This window comes from Aphidius gifuensis, linkage group LG4 (genome assembly GCF_014905175.1).
Source record: "Aphidius gifuensis isolate YNYX2018 linkage group LG4, ASM1490517v1, whole genome shotgun sequence".
In the NCBI taxonomy this organism is placed as follows: domain Eukaryota; kingdom Metazoa; phylum Arthropoda; class Insecta; order Hymenoptera; family Braconidae; genus Aphidius; species Aphidius gifuensis.
The window spans coordinates 1,222,177-1,239,466 of record NC_057791.1 but is presented as its reverse complement, the minus strand read 5'-3'; the positions used below and the strand labels follow the sequence as shown (position 1 = coordinate 1,239,466).

At 23.6% G+C, this 17,290-nt stretch overlaps 5 protein-coding genes across 8 annotated transcripts; 2 read left to right on the top strand and 3 right to left on the bottom strand.

The window, feature by feature from the left end:
- Positions 1 to 1,393: 1,393 nt before the first annotated feature.
- Positions 1,394 to 5,567, bottom strand: LOC122854338 (cytochrome P450 4C1-like). 2 transcript variants are annotated; one of them, XM_044154865.1, is made up of 8 exons: positions 4,655 to 5,567; positions 4,036 to 4,145; positions 3,874 to 3,964; positions 3,599 to 3,790; positions 3,410 to 3,503; positions 3,021 to 3,342; positions 2,720 to 2,957; positions 1,394 to 2,649 (listed from the first exon to the last, which is right to left on the bottom strand). In XM_044154865.1, exons 1-8 carry the CDS (start codon positions 4,821 to 4,823, stop codon positions 2,306 to 2,308), a joined length of 1,560 nt encoding a protein of 519 aa, XP_044010800.1. In that variant the 5' UTR covers positions 4,824 to 5,567; the 3' UTR covers positions 1,394 to 2,305. The 2 variants fall into 2 exon arrangements, with proteins under 2 accessions (XP_044010800.1, XP_044010801.1); XM_044154866.1 differs by having other exon boundaries at positions 3,410 to 3,497; positions 4,655 to 4,962.
- A 955-nt stretch (positions 5,568 to 6,522) lies between these two features.
- Positions 6,523 to 12,487, bottom strand: LOC122854336 (angiomotin-like). Of its 2 annotated transcripts, none has more exons than XM_044154862.1 (8): positions 12,286 to 12,487; positions 11,624 to 11,748; positions 11,367 to 11,548; positions 9,573 to 11,287; positions 9,355 to 9,489; positions 9,112 to 9,290; positions 8,875 to 9,041; positions 6,523 to 8,038 (listed from the first exon to the last, which is right to left on the bottom strand). In XM_044154862.1, exons 2-8 carry the CDS (start codon positions 11,703 to 11,705, stop codon positions 6,968 to 6,970), a joined length of 3,531 nt encoding a protein of 1,176 aa, XP_044010797.1. In that variant the 5' UTR covers positions 11,706 to 11,748; positions 12,286 to 12,487; the 3' UTR covers positions 6,523 to 6,967. The 2 variants fall into 2 exon arrangements, with proteins under 2 accessions (XP_044010797.1, XP_044010798.1); XM_044154863.1 differs by having other exon boundaries at positions 12,400 to 12,487.
- Positions 12,488 to 12,578: 91 nt separating this feature from the next.
- LOC122854337 (protein ST7 homolog) lies at positions 12,579 to 14,617 on the top strand. The gene has a single exon (XM_044154864.1). The coding sequence runs from the start codon at positions 12,889 to 12,891 to the stop codon at positions 14,530 to 14,532; it is 1,644 nt and encodes a 547-aa protein (XP_044010799.1). The 5' UTR covers positions 12,579 to 12,888; the 3' UTR covers positions 14,533 to 14,617.
- Positions 14,618 to 14,937: 320 nt separating this feature from the next.
- Positions 14,938 to 16,126, top strand: LOC122854333 (NKAP family protein CG6066). Of its 2 annotated transcripts, none has more exons than XM_044154860.1 (3): positions 14,938 to 15,150; positions 15,228 to 15,338; positions 15,417 to 16,126. In XM_044154860.1, exons 2-3 carry the CDS (start codon positions 15,250 to 15,252, stop codon positions 16,078 to 16,080), a joined length of 753 nt encoding a protein of 250 aa, XP_044010795.1. In that variant the 5' UTR covers positions 14,938 to 15,150; positions 15,228 to 15,249; the 3' UTR covers positions 16,081 to 16,126. The 2 variants fall into 2 exon arrangements, with proteins under 2 accessions (XP_044010795.1, XP_044010794.1); XM_044154859.1 differs by having other exon boundaries at positions 14,939 to 15,150; positions 15,224 to 15,338.
- On the bottom strand, positions 16,123 to 16,971 carry LOC122854335 (rhodanese domain-containing protein CG4456-like). Its single transcript, XM_044154861.1, has 4 exons — positions 16,821 to 16,971; positions 16,563 to 16,753; positions 16,325 to 16,484; positions 16,123 to 16,251 (listed from the first exon to the last, which is right to left on the bottom strand). The coding sequence occupies exons 1-4, from the start codon at positions 16,910 to 16,912 to the stop codon at positions 16,197 to 16,199; spliced, it is 498 nt and encodes a 165-aa protein (XP_044010796.1). The 5' UTR covers positions 16,913 to 16,971; the 3' UTR covers positions 16,123 to 16,196.
- Positions 16,972 to 17,290: the final 319 nt, after the last annotated feature.

Genomic DNA, 17,290 nt, shown 5'->3' with positions numbered 1-17,290 from the left:
TTCAAGAAAGAAAGTTTTGTCTGATAAATTTTCATGAAATTGTATAAGTATGTTTAAAATATTTATAAAACAAATTTAAAATGTGTTTTTCTTTGAAGAAAATTAAATTTTCAAAAATTATTTATTTGATTAACGGGAAACAAATTAATTTCAAGTAAAAGGCGGTTTAATTGTATTTAATAATTTTGTGATTAAAGGTTTTAACGGAGTAATTTGTTGGAAAATAATATTTCTCGGAGAAATATAGGGAAAAAATTTGTAAAACATTGAACCAATTTCGAAATAACCCGGAGAATTTTTCGGAGTAATTTATAGAAATTTTAAAAGAAAATTATTGTTCTTTTTTGTTTGTTTAAAATTAACATATATTTTGTTGATATAATAAATTTTTTTTTGATATTTTTCTTCGGAGCCAAATATGGTTACATACAGACATAATATGCACATTGATTCTTGCATAATTCTCATTCACGGTGAATGTCAAATAAAATTTCCAAACACTCCAAAAAATACAAAAAAAAAATCATTTAAATCATTACTAATGGAGCTTCAATGCTAACTAAATAAAATTAATCTTTAAAAATTGAAAGTATTTATGCAAATTAATACAACGATATTAATAGATTATAAAGTTTTTTTTTTTTATTTTTTTTTTCGATATAAGTCAAGCATGAATCATCATCCACCGTATGATTCATTTAAAATGATAAATAAATAAATATTTATCCACAAATGTTCGCATGGAATTTCGAAAAATTCTAAGTTAAAATATTTTTACAACTTGTCGTAAGTCATTGTCGAAATTTTTTCGAAATTTCGAAATGTTATTTCGATACATAAATCAAGATACAGCTTAATTCGTATATATGATTTATTTTTAGTATATAATAAAAACAAAACTTGACAAATAAAATTTAGCTATTTTTTTGGCTAGCTTTATTTGTTTTGTTTACAAATATAAATATTTTATTTGGCCAAGAAGAAGAGTTTGTATATCGTGATACAAGTGACGACGTGCTTGGTCGATCTCTGTCGGTCACTGAACCTCTTTTTTTTTTTATTTCTTCAAGTTTGTGCTATTCTACTTTGTAACAAGTCACAGTTGAGAGAAGTAATGCCGTTAAATGCCAAAGCATATTTCCACCTGAAGACGTAGAAAAAATAAAAGAAAAAAAAAAAAGAGATTAAAACTATTTTACAAGGGTTAAAAGCATCTACTAATTAAAAAAATTGTATATAATTTTTTTTAAACAAAATTATATTGATGTTGATTTATTAATAATAAATGTTTTATTAATTTTTTTTTTTTTATTTTTATTCTCAGGTAAAATTTATATATTTTTTATAACATTTTTTTTTTTTTATGTTATGTAAAATATAAAATATCCAGCTAACCGTTCGAATGACCTGTATCCCAGTGTGTATTTTCATTAAAATAATTTTAAATGAAATAATAATTTTTAATATATAAAATATAATTTAAATGATTTACTTTTTTTTTTTTATAGAATATTATTTGTGTTTTTATATTCTAATGAATTTTCATGGATTTTATTTTTGAGCTATGTGAATGTGAGAGTATAACGCACTTTCTCCTCTTCCTCCTTCTTTTTTCTTTCATCAATATCATAACTTTTTAATTTTTTATACGTCTTTTTTATCAATATAGATATATGAAATTTGAAAAATAAAATACTCATTTAATTACACATAAATAATTTGTGTTGAAATTTAAAAAATATATTATATTTTTCTTTTGCTTCAATTTGAAAATTGGATTTTGTTTTTTTTTTCATTTTTCTATACTTTATAATAATTAATTTCAATTTTGAATAAAAAAACATTGAAATAAATTGAAAAAATATATTTTTTTTTTTCTAGATAATTGAAATTGTGTTGTGAATTTGTTGGAAAGTTGGGGAGTAGTTTAATATACAGTGCATTTAAACCGATCAATACACAATGTGCTAAACACCAATGGTCAAAGTTACAGAATTTCCGATAATAAGTTAACAATCGTAAAATTATTTGTATCATTAAATACAATGTGGTGCTTCACCTATTAATTCCCTCCCTTTCACCACTCCCTCTTGATGTTGAAATAATAATATTATTAACTTTTCCATTAATGTAATATTTTTTAAATAATTATTTACATATTTATAAATTATTTAAACAAATAAATTCACTGGGTGATGCTATTTCCCTCGTTTCAGTGCCATTTAGCAATTTCAAATAAAATATTAATGTAAAGTAAATTGATATAATAATACATAATAATTATTGTATATATGTATTTTTATAATTATTTTTTAATTGGTATGAATTTAACATTAACTGGATGTGCACATCTGATAACAAGATCAGGAAGAATTCTAATATTTGCAGCACTTTCCATTGCTTCAAATTTAAAATTATGTAAAAGTCCAGCTAAGACTGTTTTTAATTCAAGCATTGCAAATTTTTGACCAATGCAATTTCGAGGTCCAGCTGAAAATGGTACATAAGAAAATGGATGACGATTTTTTGTATTATTTGGCAAAAAACGATCAGGATCATAAATATTTGGTCGTTCCCAAAAATTTGGATCACGATGAGTATCAAAAATTTGAATATTTAAAATAGATCCAGCAGGTACAAAACAATGCTCTAAAAAATAAATTATCAATCAATATAGAAATTAAAAAGTTATTACAATTTAATTAATTGTTGAGCTTACTTAATTTTATATCTTCAGTAATATTTCTACCAATAATTGGTACACTTGGATACATCCTCAGAGATTCTTTAATACATCTTTCTAAATAAGAAACTTTTTGTATTGCTGAATATGTTAATTGTCCATTTGTTTCATTTAAAATTTCATCAACTTCTTGTCTCGCAATTGTTTGAATATCTGTATGTTCAGCAAGTAGCAAAATTGTAAAAAATAAAGCCATTGCTGTTGTGTCATGTCCCTAAAAAAAGAGTATTAATAATAATCTAAAAATAAATATATTATTAAATTATTTTTAACTTACTTCAAAAACAAATGTATCAACTTCTTCTCTAATTCCTTCATCATCAATCACATGATTTTTTTCTGATGCAGCAATTAATAGATCCAAAAATGCTAAACGTTTTTTTGAATTTTTATCTTCAATATCTTCTGTGTCTTTATTACCATCAATTTTATTTGTAAATTCATTTAAATATATTCCTTTTGTTTCTTTGTGATATTTTTTACGTTCACCAATTATTTTTGATGTAAAATTATGTAAAGTTTTTAAAATTTTTATATTTTCTTTGCCTTTTTTTGTCAATGAAAATATCCATTCATTTTTTAACCATGGACGTACAGCTCTATGAATAAATAATTATTTTTTTTTAATTATAAATTTATATGTAATTATTTTTTGAAATAAAATACCTGTAGTAAAATATTAAACCAATTTCATAAATTGATTTTCGATAATTATCTTGGTCAGTTGATTTTTTATCCACAGTAACTCCCATTGCTGTTTCTATTTTTTTAAAAAAAAACAAAAATTTATAATTAATTACGATGGAAATTATAGGGAGAAAATAAATAATCAATATTTATTTTTTTTTTCATTACCACATATTGTGTTGAGAGTAAATTTACTGAGTATCGGAAGAAGCTCTTTGACAACTTCACCAGACTTTGATTCACTTTGAAGTGTTTCAATTAAATTTTTCGTTTGTTCAATTAATGTTTGTGAAAATTCTTGAAGTATATTAAAATGAAATGCTGGAGTTAGAATTTTTCTTCTACTACGCCATTTATCTCCTTGAAATTTAAATAATATTATTAATAAATTTTAATTATCGATTTATTAAGTATAGTATAATAAAATGATGAATAATAATTACCTTTGCTTGTCAAGAGACCTTCTTTTAACCAAGGATGAAGTAACTCATAAAAAATATTTTTTTCAATATTTTTTGTACTGCTGAGAATAATCTAAGGATATAAAAAAAAATCTTTACTACTGTCTTTTAATTTATATATAAATAAAGACGTAATATTTATACCTCAACATCATCTGGATGATGAACATTAACAACTGGCCAATTAACTATCCAAAATTTACTCACTGGATAATGATCTCTTCCAATTCTACGAAAAAAATGCCAAATATCCTCTGACATAATGAAAAAAAAAACCAAAAAAATATTATAATTTAATTGATAGCATTCATTTAATGTCCAATAAACAAATTTAATAATTTATATTCAATTTTTACAATGAAAAATTGATAAAATTTTAAGGCGATTATAAAAAAATAATATCATTTTTATGTGTCTGTGATGTAGTAATTATGAAATATGTCAAAGATGACTTGACTTTATTATCTGGTAAATATATATTTAATAATTTTATACACGCGAATTCTTAAAACTGTCATTACAATGATGTTTTATTAAATTATACTGTCGTTTAAAAATTAAATAAACAAATAGAAAAAAATTGACATTGATATTGTAGTACTTAGTATCACGAACACAAATTATTGAAAAAAAAAATATTCAAACTTGAAAATATACGTTAATTAAAGTGTATTATATAAATGTTAATTGTTGATGAAAAAAAAACTTGTAGATTTATATAATATGAAATAATTATAAATTAAAATTAATAAAAAAATTTTACCAAGTGGTACCATCACATCAAGAGCATTTCCAATGATTGGATATGATTTTGGTCCTGGAATTTTAGATATATATTTGCCTCTTCTATTGTTGTGAATATAATAATCATAAACCAAAAGTATTGTAATAATAGAAACAAAAATGAACGTTGCAGCTGTTATTAATTCCATTTTAATTCAAAAATATAAAATTGATTTTTTTTGTAAAGAAATAAGTTGATTCGTGACAAGAGACAACTGGTAACTGGCATAAATGTGAGTTTGCTTTTTAAAATTCACTTCAATACCCCACTATATATATTTGCACATTGTCCTTTAAAAAAAACATCAACAAATTAATGCAAATTTTTTTTAGTTACGTAAAATTAATTTTATATAAATTTTTAAATCAAAAATATCAATGTCGTTTATACTACAACTCAGTAATAAATATAAATATTTAATTTTTTTTTTATATTCATAAACAATCAGTTAATAAAGGTCAACATAATATAAATATATAATTATATTATGTTGTTTATAAAGGAGAGACGTTGATCCATTTATAAGCATTGTAATATTTTTTTTTATTTTGTTTTGGTAAAGAAGATTTCGAATCGAAAAATAAAAATTTCGAATAGAAAAATAGAAAAAAATGAATATAAAATAGTTAATTGACATGGGTCCATGACTGGTTTATTTTTTTTTTTCAATTTTTTAAATGATATTTTTTGTTTCTAGACGTACTGCAAAGAAAAAATTTTTTTTTTAATAAATTAAAACAACAACAATTTTACAACAACCTTTGTATTTCTTAGATTTTTTTTTACATCATAGTACATTTAATGATAATTTAAAAATTTTATTATCGCTTTTTATGGAAAATAAATTTACCATAGTAAGAATTATAATCTATAAAGTATATTAAATTGATGAAAAAAAAAAATAAAGAAAAAAAATTGTTTTTTCAAAAAATTTAAGGCCTTAATTTTTATCTTGAATATTAATTCAAATAGAGAGCAAACAACACGATAATATTTTACAAAAAATAAAATTAAATAAGCATATGTTTAATAAACAAATAGAAATTTGAAAATTAAAAAAAAAAAAACATCGTTAAACGCAGAAATATTATTTAACAAATATTTGGTAACGATTTTAATTTTTTTTAATTTTTCCAATTAACAATTAATTAATTAATTGATAATTAAATAATTGTTTTATCATTTTTATTTCTTTTTAATTATTTCGAATTAATTTACACTCTTAATTTTTAATTAAAGACAATTATTTTTTATAACTGCACTTTAATAAACAATGAAAAAAAGAAATAAAATGATTTTTATCGTTTTTTTTTTTTTTTTCTAATCAAATATGCTAAACTACATCACAATCAAAAAATTATTAATTAGTATGCTTATATTTTTTTGAAAACTTAAAACATCCTGCATTGTACGTTATCGTTGTTTAAAATTATTTTAAAATTTTTTCTTTCATGGCTTCAATTAAAACAAGCACAAATAAATATTTATTTTAATTATTTCCTTTTTTTTTTTTTGAATAATCAGAAAAGTCAAGTTTCTATAATCAAATTTACCTTATTAAAAAATATTTTTCTATGTTTCTTTTTTCATTCAGTCTTGTGAAATTTTATGCTTGATTATATTTTTTATTTTTCAATTTGAAATTTATATAAAAGGCACTGTATAAAGTTTTTTTTTTTTATTTTAAAAATTTTTTTCTTCAACTGTTTTATATTTACTTTACTGTATCAAGATTTATTGATAATTTAAATTAATTTTTCTGTTTAAATATATTAATAGTAACAAAGAAAATACATGTATATATTATATATGAAAGAAAAAAATTTTAATATTGACCCAGTCTTGTGTCAAAAAAAAAAAAAAAAAAAAGAGGCAACAATAGTTACTTTGGCAATGACTAGTTTTTACTAATCTTATCAAGGGTCATTCAAGTTATGATAATATTATTATGACTTAAATAAACAATCAAGTAATCTATCTTTTATCTCATCAGATCTAAATAATAATAATAATAATAAATGATAAAATAAAAAACTAATATGGCTCTCTAATACATTGATGTACCAAGTTTTTTTAAAAAAAAAAAAAAATCAATCAATCATCAAAGTTAATCTTAAAATTCTAAATAATAATAATTAAAAAAAAAAAAAAATTCGTATTTCGATCGTTTGCTATATTTATATAACACATAATTATTATTGTTTTCGCAATAGAAATAAAAAATAAAAAAAAAAAAAAAAAGAAATTGTGTTTACTTTGGTTGTTATCGTTTGAAAATAATAATTTTCATTGTCAAAAATGAATACGATAATTTGGTCGGGGTATTGATCTTGCTTTTGTTGGTGGTAATGATGATATTGATGCTTCACTACTAACAGTACCACCAGAATCACGTCCACAACTTTTACTACTAACAGTACTACCAGTACTAAGACCTCTTGTTATTATATTTTGTTTTCTAAATGTTGTTTTATTATCACCATCACTTAATCTTCCATAATCACAAATTCTACGTGATGTTAATGATGGTGGTGGTATTAATGATCTATTTTGTGTATCACGATGTTTAACAACAACAACATCAACATCATCATCATCATCGTCATCATTAAAACGTTTATAATCATGATTAATTGTTTGTTTAATATTATTATGTAAATAAACAATATCATTTTTTTTTTTACGTTGATTTTTCATATCAAATCTTCCATATTCAAGTGTACAATTACCAGAATCACGTGTTGTTTTAATATTATTTATAATTGTTGGTCCTGGATCAGATTTTTTACGTGTTTCAGTATCACTTAAACGACAATAACGTAAATTATTTGTTGTTGTTGTTTTAATTGTTTTTGGTGGACGTGGTAATGAACTTGGTGGTAAACTACCAGCACGTCTTTGTTCACCTTCTTGCATACGTTGACGTTGTGAACTTCTTCCTTGTTTTTCAAGTAACATCATGTCTTCTGGTCTACCATCTGATAAACGTGATGTATTATTTTTATGTCGTGTTGTTGTTGTTGTTGCTGCAGTTGCTGCTGTTGTTGTTGCTGTTGATGATGATGATGATGTTGTTGTTGTTTTTGCTTTTGTTGCTGTTGCTGCTACTGTTGCTACTGCTGCAGCTACTGTTGCTATTGTTGTTGTTGTTGTTGTGATTGTTGATGGTGTTGTTGATGATGTTTTTGAAAATTCAATATTACCACTTTGATTTATAATTGAATCATCAATTAAACGACTTTTACTTGATGTTGTACTTGATGATATTGTACGATCTACACTCGCCAATAATGGCTTGGATATTTTTCCTTTTCTCGACGCAATGCCTGAATTAGAGAATCCTGGAAAACAGCAAAGTGCCCGCTGAAAACAAAAGAAAAAAATTCCCGAAGATTGGACAAGGAAATTATAGGATATGGATTATGGGTTAGTGCTCGCAAAAAAAAAAAAAAATAAACCACAAAAGTTAAAGAAAAAAAAAATTAAAAATAATAAAACAAAACATGCGCACTCTGGGATTTTTTTTTTTTTTTAATATTTTGGATATTTAGGAGTTTTGAATTTTTTTCAATTTGTTTTTTAGTTTGGATCACTCTTAAAATAAACAACAATTTTAATCATGTCAAGTCAAGATAAAAAAAAAACCAATAATAAATAACACTTTAGTTAATTTTTTTTTTAGAAAAATATATATATTTTTTTTTTCATATCAAATTTAAGCAAAGTACAATGACGTTTTATTGAATAATAAAATAAATATAATTTTTTTTTTTAATGCAGTTGACTTGACTTGATTACTTTAGTTTTAATAAACTTATCATAAAAAAAAAACACAATATAAAGCATCATTTTAGTTTAAAGAAAAAAAACGCGAAAAATTATTTAAAAAATTTTTTTTTTCAATTCCACACATGCTTTTACGATACCTTTACACATGGACCTATTTTAATGTACTAATATTATTATTATTTATTTTTTTCAAGTGATTTTACAAATGAATTTTAACTTCAAATTTAATTAATTTTTTTTTACCATATTTAAAAATTAAATAGTAAACTGTAAAAAAAACTATAAGATTTTTTTTATAAATTAAAAACTTTTTAAAAAAATATAAATTGAATAAAGACAATGTTGTAATTAAATTATATTATAAAACAATAATAATTTTATAAAAATAAATTTTACACAATTGTTCTTACCTTGCTGAGAAGTTGTGAATCAAGTTCTTTAAGTTGATCATCAAGGCTTTTATTAGTTTGTTCAAAACTACCCTGTTTTCTATACTGATAAGAATCACCATAACTACCAGTACTTGTATAATTAGCAGCACCACCTAATACACTACTAACAGTTGATACACGTGATGCTAATAAACAAAATAATAAATTATTTATTTGGATTAATTTATATTTCTTAGCTATAAATAATAAACTAACCAAGTTCTGGTGTATTAGTTAAACCATTATGATCAACAGATGTACTAGAATGAGTTGAATGTACTGGTGGATAACTTCCAACACCACTACTAGTACTACTTTCTTTATCATATGTATGTTTTTGAAGTACTCTTATCATTGCATCTCTTTCAGCTAGCTTTGATTCAAGATCTTTCATTCTAAATTACATATAAATTAATTAATTATATTATACAATGAAAAATATATTAAAAATTAAATTACCGTGATTCAAGATCAGTAAGTTTTTTTTGTGCAGCATAAACTTCATCCATATGACGCATTTTTTCTGATCTTGCTTCAGCAATCATTTTTTCAGCATCTTGACTTGTTTTTTCTAATGCAGCAATTTTAGCATCTCTATTTTTTATTATATAAAAATATAAATATAATTAATATATATAATTAAATAAATAATAAATGATGATGATGATGATACATACTTTGGAAGACTTGCTGCATCAATGGCTGCTTGTCTTAATGCACTTTCTTCTAAATAACGTTGTTCCCATTTAGCAACATCACCTTCAAGTGACATAATTTTTTCATCTCTTTCACGTACACGTCTTTTAAATTCTGCTATTGTTTCACCATTGTATGATTGTTCATTATTATTATTACAACCACTACCACCACTAACACCAGCACCATTAACACCACCACCAGCACCAACATTATTTAAATTAAAATTACCACCTTCACGTAATTCACGTTCAAGTTGTCCACGTAATTGTCTTTCTGTTTCTTCTCTTCTATCACTTGATGCTTGTAATGATGATAATGCACGTTGTAATTGTCCAACTCTTTCAACATACATTTGTTTTTTTCTACTTTCTTCTTCTAATCTAACAACATTACTTTGTGCATTTGTTAATGCTGTATCAAGTATATCAATATGTGTACGTTGTTCTTGTAATGTTGCACGTTGTGCTGCTAATTCAATTTCTTGTCTTTCTTTAGCAGCAACAAGTTCTTTATTTTGTGTTATTAATTGTCCAATCATTAATTCACGTTGTGTTAATTCTTTTTTCATTGATTCAATAATTTTTGGATTATCTGTTCTTGATGATAATAAATCAATTTGATCACGTAATGCACGATTTAATTCAGTTAATCTTTTACAATCACTTTGTAATCTTACTCTTGCTGCACGTTCAAGTTTTTCACGTCTTTCACATGATGCTGCTAATTCTTCATGTGCACGATGTACTTTTGATATTTCTTGTTCTAATTTTTGTGATTTTGATACTTTACTATAACAACGTTCAAGTTCAAGTTTTAATGCACTATTTTCTTGTATAACTATTTGAAACATTTCTGTTGCTGGCCATAATTCACCAATTGTTGAATCTATTTTTTCACGTCCTTTTGTTTGTGGACGTGTTGTTGTTGATGCTGCTGCTGTTATTGCTGCTGTTGTTGTTGTTAATGGTACTTGATAATCATCAATATTTAATTTTTCAATTCTTGATAAATCTGGTTGTGATCTTGATAATGTTAATTTTTCATTTGGTCCTAATAAACGAAATTTATTTTTACCTGGTAATAATTTTGTTGAATATGTCGATGATAATTCATTATTATTATTAATATTATTATTTTGTTTACTACGATTATTTTCACGTATTCGTAATTCAAAATCTGATGTACTACCACAATTAATTTTAGTACCATATGATGATGGTTTAACTTCTTTAGCAAGATGTTTTAAAACTTGTGATTGATTAAGATAATCATCTGGTATATCAGTTATTTCTTGACATCCATTATTTTTAAATTGTTCATAAAATTTTTCATCATTTGGAATACTTGTTAGTGATTGCATTGTTGGACTATTTGAATAACCTTTGTTATTATTATGATTATTATTATTATTATTATCACAATATAAATATCCCATATCATTATGATCTCTTACAATTCCTGATAATCTACCAGTTTGTGACCATGAATTTTCATCATTTGCATTGTGTATTATAAGTGTATTATATGAACTTGTTGATATATCTAAACTACTACGATTTGAACCAACACTTGTACGATTACTCAAATTATCTTTTAAACTATTTCTGTTTGAGCCATTTATACTGTCTTTTAGACTATTTCTATTTGAACCATTTAAACTTTCCTTGTGACTGTTTCGATTTATCAAGTTACCCTGTTTTTTTTTTATAACAACAATAATTATTAATATGATTTTTTTATAAGTTTAGTAAATATATTTAAATAAAACAAACCTGAATATTTGGTATATTTTCTTTATGACTGGAGGATCTAGATGGACTTTGTTGTTGATTTTCTTGACCTTGTGGTTCTTGTCTGGCAGTATGCCTGATGACATATCTATCTTCATTGCTTAAATTTTCATTTGATGTTGATACATCTGTATCACTACCACTCAAACTTTGTGGTAATATTCCTAATTTAAAAAGAATATATTATTATTAAAATTAATAATTAAATTATGATTATATTAAACAACAATGATAATTACCTTGAACTGTCAATTGTTGTTTACGTTGAATATTATTATTTGTAAAAGGCAAAAATCTGCCAGTTTGTGGAAGTGAACTCATTTTTGTATTATCATTTATAATAAACAAAAAATTTTATTATTTACTAAAATAGAAATAAAAAAAATATATTAAAATATTTTATAACAAGTTGATTGATGATGGTGTGTTGGTGATTATTAAAATGGTAGTAGGAGAAAAAAAAAACTACATTAGGTGTCAATGCTTAGGAATTTTGGTAATTCGAGTAGGCAAAAAATTATTTCATTTTAACATCATAAAATGCAAATTTACATGAATCTTTAAGTACAAATAAATTCCGTAAAATAAAAAAAAAATCATAATACATAGATATATCTATATAAACGACAAAAAAAAAGGGAGAAAAAAAAAATAAAAATAAATAGATTTTATCAAAAAAAAAAAATTCTTAAAAATCATTAATCAACTAGTTGAAATTAAAAAAAATTAAATTAAATTAAATAATAAAAACTTGCCAAGATTAAAGTAACATATATGTAAAAAAAAAAAAGTGAGTAAATAATTATCACAAATAAACAAAAAACATATTGGATGCTGTATGTAAAATAATTTCGAAATTCGAAATTTAATAATAATTCACTAATTTAAATACAACACTTACAATATACAAACGATGATTAATAAATTAATAAATATTAATAATATAAATATAAAGCTTTTAATAAAAACGTATATATTTTATTATTTTTTTTTAATATAAAAAAATGAGTATTACACTTCAATCTGTTTTAGTCCCGTCGTACGTAAAAGAAATAATAAAGAATTTTGTACTTGTTACATTCCTCGTCAGGGTGCGACTCCGATATACGACATTATTAATAAAAAAAAATAATAATAATAATAATTAAAAATAATAATAAAATTGTGAATAGGAGGTCTACCTTAGGCTGCATTTTCAAGTACTCGTTGTTGTAAAATCTTCACATTACTTATTGCAAAAATTTCATTGCAAAAATCGAATGTACGTTTTGTTTTTTGCTCTAACAAAAAGTAACATTATATATTAAAAACAATTAGAAGACTCCAGAGTAACTAGAGAAAGAGAGAGATATAGAGATCAACAAGACGAATGAGACCTAATTAATTTGATTAAACTAGTTGTAGTTAAAACAACAACATCATCATCATAAAAATAATAATAAACAATTACATGAGTGAAAAAAAATAAACAAATATAAAATTAATTAAATAATAATTATAATAAATGGCATTATTATTTACAAGTATGTGGGATTCTACAATGTTTTTGAGTACTTTAACTCCAAAATTTTATGTTGCATTAACTGGTACATCATCATTAATATCAGGTTTAATATTGATATTTGAATGGTGGTATTTTCGTAAATATGGTACATCATTTATTGAGCAAGTATCACTTAATCATATATCACCATGGATTGGTGGAGGTGGTGGTAGTAATAATAGTGCTAATAATAATGCTGGTGGTGGAATTGGTTCTGGTGATACAACAACATCAACAACATCAACGTCAACATCATCATCAACAAATGAATCACACAATAACAATACAATAAATAATACAAATTCAACAAATCAATTGAGTGTACCAGAATGTAAAGTATGGAGAAATCCAATGAATTTATTTCGTGGTGCTGAATATCAACGTTTTTTTTGGACAACAAATAAAGAACCATTAACATATTATGATATGAATTTATCAGCTCAAGATCATCAAACATTTTTTACATGTGATGGTGATTCAGATAAAGCTGAATTTGAAATAATGCAAACAGCATGGAGAGAAAGAAATCCATCAGTACGTATTAAAGCAGCACATAATGCATTAGAAAAAAATTCAGAATGTGCACCAGCATTAATATTACTTGCTGAAGAAGAAGCAACAACAATAATTGAAGTTGAAAAATTATTTAAACAAGCACTTAAAATAGCTGAATTAAATTATAAAAAATCACAAAATACACAACATCAAGGTACAATTGCTGAAGCAATACATAGACGTGATACAAATGTACTAATATATATTAAAAGAAGATTAGCAATGTGTGCTAGAAAATTAGGTAAATTAAAAGAATCAGTTAAAATGTTTCGTGATTTAACAAAAGAAGTACCACCAATAATGAATGTATTAAATATACATGAAAATTTAATTGAAGTATTATTAGAAATGCAAGCATATGTTGATGTACAAACAGTATTATCAAAATATGATGATATTAGTTTACCAAAATCAGCAACAATATGTTATACATCAGCATTATTAAAATCAAGATTAGTTGCTGATAAATTTTCACCAGATATTGCTAGTAAAAGAGGTTTAACAAATGCTGAAATATCAGCTGTTGAAGCAATACATAGAGCAGTTGAATTTAATCCACATGTACCAAAATATTTATTAGAAATGAAACCATTAATATTACCATCTGAACATGTACTTAAACGTGGTGATTCAGAAGCAATTGCATATGCATTTTCACATTTATCACATTGGAAACAAATTGATGGTGCACTTAATTTATTACATTGTACATGGGAAGGTACATTTAGATTATTACCATATCCACTTGAACGTGGACATTTATTTTATCCATATCCAACATGTACTGAATGTGCTGATCGTGAATTATTACCAACATTTCATGATGTTAGTGTTTATCCTAAAAAAGAATTACCATTTTTTATATTATTTACTGCTGGTTTATGTTCATTTACAGCATTACTTGCGTTACTTACACATCAATATCCTGATACAATGGGAATTGTTGCTAGGGCTATTATTGCCTGGTTATCATTACCTTTTTATTATATTATGGAGAAACTTGAGGCTGTTTTACCATCTAATTTACTTCAACAATTGTCTAGAATATAAATTTTTTTTTTTCTTTTTCTCTAGACTCTGTGTGATAAAATTTTTTTTTTTTTAATTAATTTATCTTTTGTTTTTTGCATAATAATTATTCGTACTTTGTTTGTTTGTTTGTTTGTTTATTTGTATTATTATTATTATTATTTTTTTTTTTCTTGATTTAAGGACTGATGAATCTGCTGTATTTATATTATTATTATTATTAATATTTGTGAATATAATTACTTAACTATGGCAATCGTACAAAATAAATTATTCTTCCTAAATTAAATTCTTTGGATTTATTTATTGTCTAGATATTATGATAGAGAATTAAAATTATTTTATAATTATTTATCAACTAATAATAAAAACAAAAAATTAAATATAAAAACTATTTTTAAATAATAAGTATTTATAGTTTTATAAATTATGATTTGAAAAAATATATTTTAGAGGAAACCAAGATGTCGGAATTGTTTTGATAATTTGATCCAACCTAACCCGGATCAATTATCATCAACGTATTACAGTGTAAATTTTACACTCAGTTTGTTTATATACATCACCTGTTAAACAAAATAAATTTATTTATAAAATAATTATCATTAATAATAATAGTTTAATAAATTTAAAAAACATGTAAGTATTATTGTTTTACAACTAATTTTATATTTACTCCAAAAAGTAACCTACAATACTCTTTTTTTTTTAGATAGAATTATAAAAAGAGTAAACAAGATGATGGAAGCAAGGAGACGTGAACGTGAAGAAATTGGTTTGACTGGAGTCAATGGAGTGTGGGGTAAATCACCAACAAGAGTTGAAGAGTAAGTTTATTTTAACTTTTAACAATATCAAATTTATAGATATATTTTTTGTTAATATATAATATAATTTAAAAACAGATCAAGTGATGAAGATGAAGTATCAAAAAAACACAAACACAAACATTCATCTCAAAGCAGTAAAAAGAAAAAAAAAGATAGGAAAAAGGATAAAAAAAATAAAAAACATAAAAAGAAAAGTAAAAAACACAAGAAAAAATATTCTGAAAGTTCAAGTAGTAGTAGTGATGATGATGATAAGGAAGAAGAAAAAGAAGCTGAATGGGTTGAATTAACAAAATCATCAAAATCATCATCATCAATAAATAAAAAACGTAAACATTCATCATCAGATGATAGTTGTGAAGATGGTATTGTTGGTCCAGTACAAAAACAACATGTTACACTATCAGCAAAAGATTTTGGTAAAGCATTATTACCTGGTGAAGGTGCTGCAATGGCAGCTTATGTTGCTGAAGGTAAACGTATACCAAGAAGAGGTGAAATTGGTTTAACATCAGATGAAATAGCATCATATGAATCTGTTGGTTATGTCATGAGTGGAAGTAGACATAGAAGAATGGAAGCTGTACGTATTAGAAAAGAAAATCAAATATATTCTGCTGATGAAAAACGTGCATTAGCTATGTTTAGTAAAGAAGAAAGATCAAAACGTGAAACACTTATTCTTGGACAATTTAAAGATATGGTTGCACAAAAAACACAAGCAAAAGAAAAAAAATAAATTTATATAAATTTTTTATTTAATTATTATTAATAATTGCTTGTAAATATTTAATTTTATCAATATTTTTTTTGCTTTTATTTATCAATAAGATTATTAATATCATAAAATTTTTATTAAGATTTTTGTTTACTTTCCCATTCACTCCAGCCTCCAGTATAATTATAGGCACTAAAAAAAAATTAATAATAAATAATTTACATGTTTTTTAAATAATTTTTTTATAAATAATATTATCTCTTACTTTTCATAGCCTAATTTTTGAAGTTCTTCTTGAACTTTACCACTTCTCATTCCAGATCTACAACTTAAAACAATTTTTGTTTGTTTTGTTGGTTTTGAAGTTTGATATTTCTTTTGAAAATCATCATTATTTATTTGTAATTGACTTGAAACATTTGCCACTGTAAATAGATATTAGTAGTTAATAAAAAAAAATTAATTAATATTTTATATTTAATGATTAATAATTAATTTTTTACTTGGAATGTGAATACTGCCTGGTAATTTTCCAGTCTCATCAATTTCTGATTGTTCACGAACGTCAATTATTAAAATATTTTTATCATTTTGAGCTTCTAAAAGACCATCAAAGTCAACATTTTTTTTTATACTTGACATATTGTTAATTGATGATAAATTTACTAATTTTCCTTGAGTTGTTGATAAATTTCTAAAATAAAAAATAATCCATTATTATTGATAAACATTTAAAAAAAAAAACAAATTTTATTACTCACAATTTTGGAGTTACAATGACGTTTGATTGAGTAAACACTTGACTCAGGCTTCTGAATGGTTGAAGTTGTCTTAAACTTCTTATAAAATTCATGATTATTATTTAATTAATAAATTTTTATCAATAAAAATAAAAAAAACAACAATACGGTATTACGGTGTGTTTATATGATTAACAATATAAACAAGTCTTAATTTTATTTCCATGAAGCGTCAAAAAATTATTTCGAAAAACCTTAATATATTTTTATTAATTAGAAAAATACTAAAAAATAACAAAATAGAAATAAATTAAGATAAAAAAAATATAAATCTATTTAAAACTTAATTTAAATAAATCCAAAAAATTGAATAAAAACTATAAAAAACTATTTTTCAGAATAATAAATAATTGTTTTTTGGCGGTGTAAATTTTCAAATAAACACAAGCGCCACAGCCACCGCCCCTCTTCTTAACACTAACGATTAATAT

Excerpts from the sequence above, each read along its gene's own strand:
- LOC122854335 (XM_044154861.1), bottom strand. The coding sequence starts at position 16,912 with ATGAATTTTATAAGAAGTTTAAGACAACTTCAACCATTCAGAAGCCTG. Across the intron at positions 16,754-16,820 it reads GTCATTGTAACTCCAAAATT|AAATTTATCAACAACTCAAG; the intron begins GTGAGTAATAAA and ends TTTTTATTTTAG. Across the intron at positions 16,252-16,324 it reads CAAAAATTAGGCTATGAAAA|TGCCTATAATTATACTGGAG; the intron begins GTAAGAGATAAT and ends ATTTTTTTTTAG.
- LOC122854337 (XM_044154864.1), top strand. The coding sequence starts at position 12,889 with ATGGCATTATTATTTACAAGTATGTGGGATTCTACAATGTTTTTGAGT.
- LOC122854338 (XM_044154865.1), bottom strand. The coding sequence starts at position 4,823 with ATGGAATTAATAACAGCTGCAACGTTCATTTTTGTTTCTATTATTACA. Across the intron at positions 4,146-4,654 it reads TGATGTGATGGTACCACTTG|AGGATATTTGGCATTTTTTT; the intron begins GTAAAATTTTTT and ends TCATTATGTCAG. Across the intron at positions 2,958-3,020 it reads TTGATACATTTGTTTTTGAA|GGACATGACACAACAGCAAT; the intron begins GTAAGTTAAAAA and ends CTCTTTTTTTAG.
- LOC122854333 (XM_044154860.1), top strand. The coding sequence starts at position 15,250 with ATGATGGAAGCAAGGAGACGTGAACGTGAAGAAATTGGTTTGACTGGA. Across the intron at positions 15,339-15,416 it reads TCACCAACAAGAGTTGAAGA|ATCAAGTGATGAAGATGAAG; the intron begins GTAAGTTTATTT and ends ATTTAAAAACAG.
- LOC122854336 (XM_044154862.1), bottom strand. The coding sequence starts at position 11,705 with ATGAGTTCACTTCCACAAACTGGCAGATTTTTGCCTTTTACAAATAAT. Across the intron at positions 9,042-9,111 it reads AACTAATACACCAGAACTTG|CATCACGTGTATCAACTGTT; the intron begins GTTAGTTTATTA and ends TTTGTTTATTAG. Across the intron at positions 8,039-8,874 it reads ATTCACAACTTCTCAGCAAG|CGGGCACTTTGCTGTTTTCC; the intron begins GTAAGAACAATT and ends TTTTGTTTTCAG.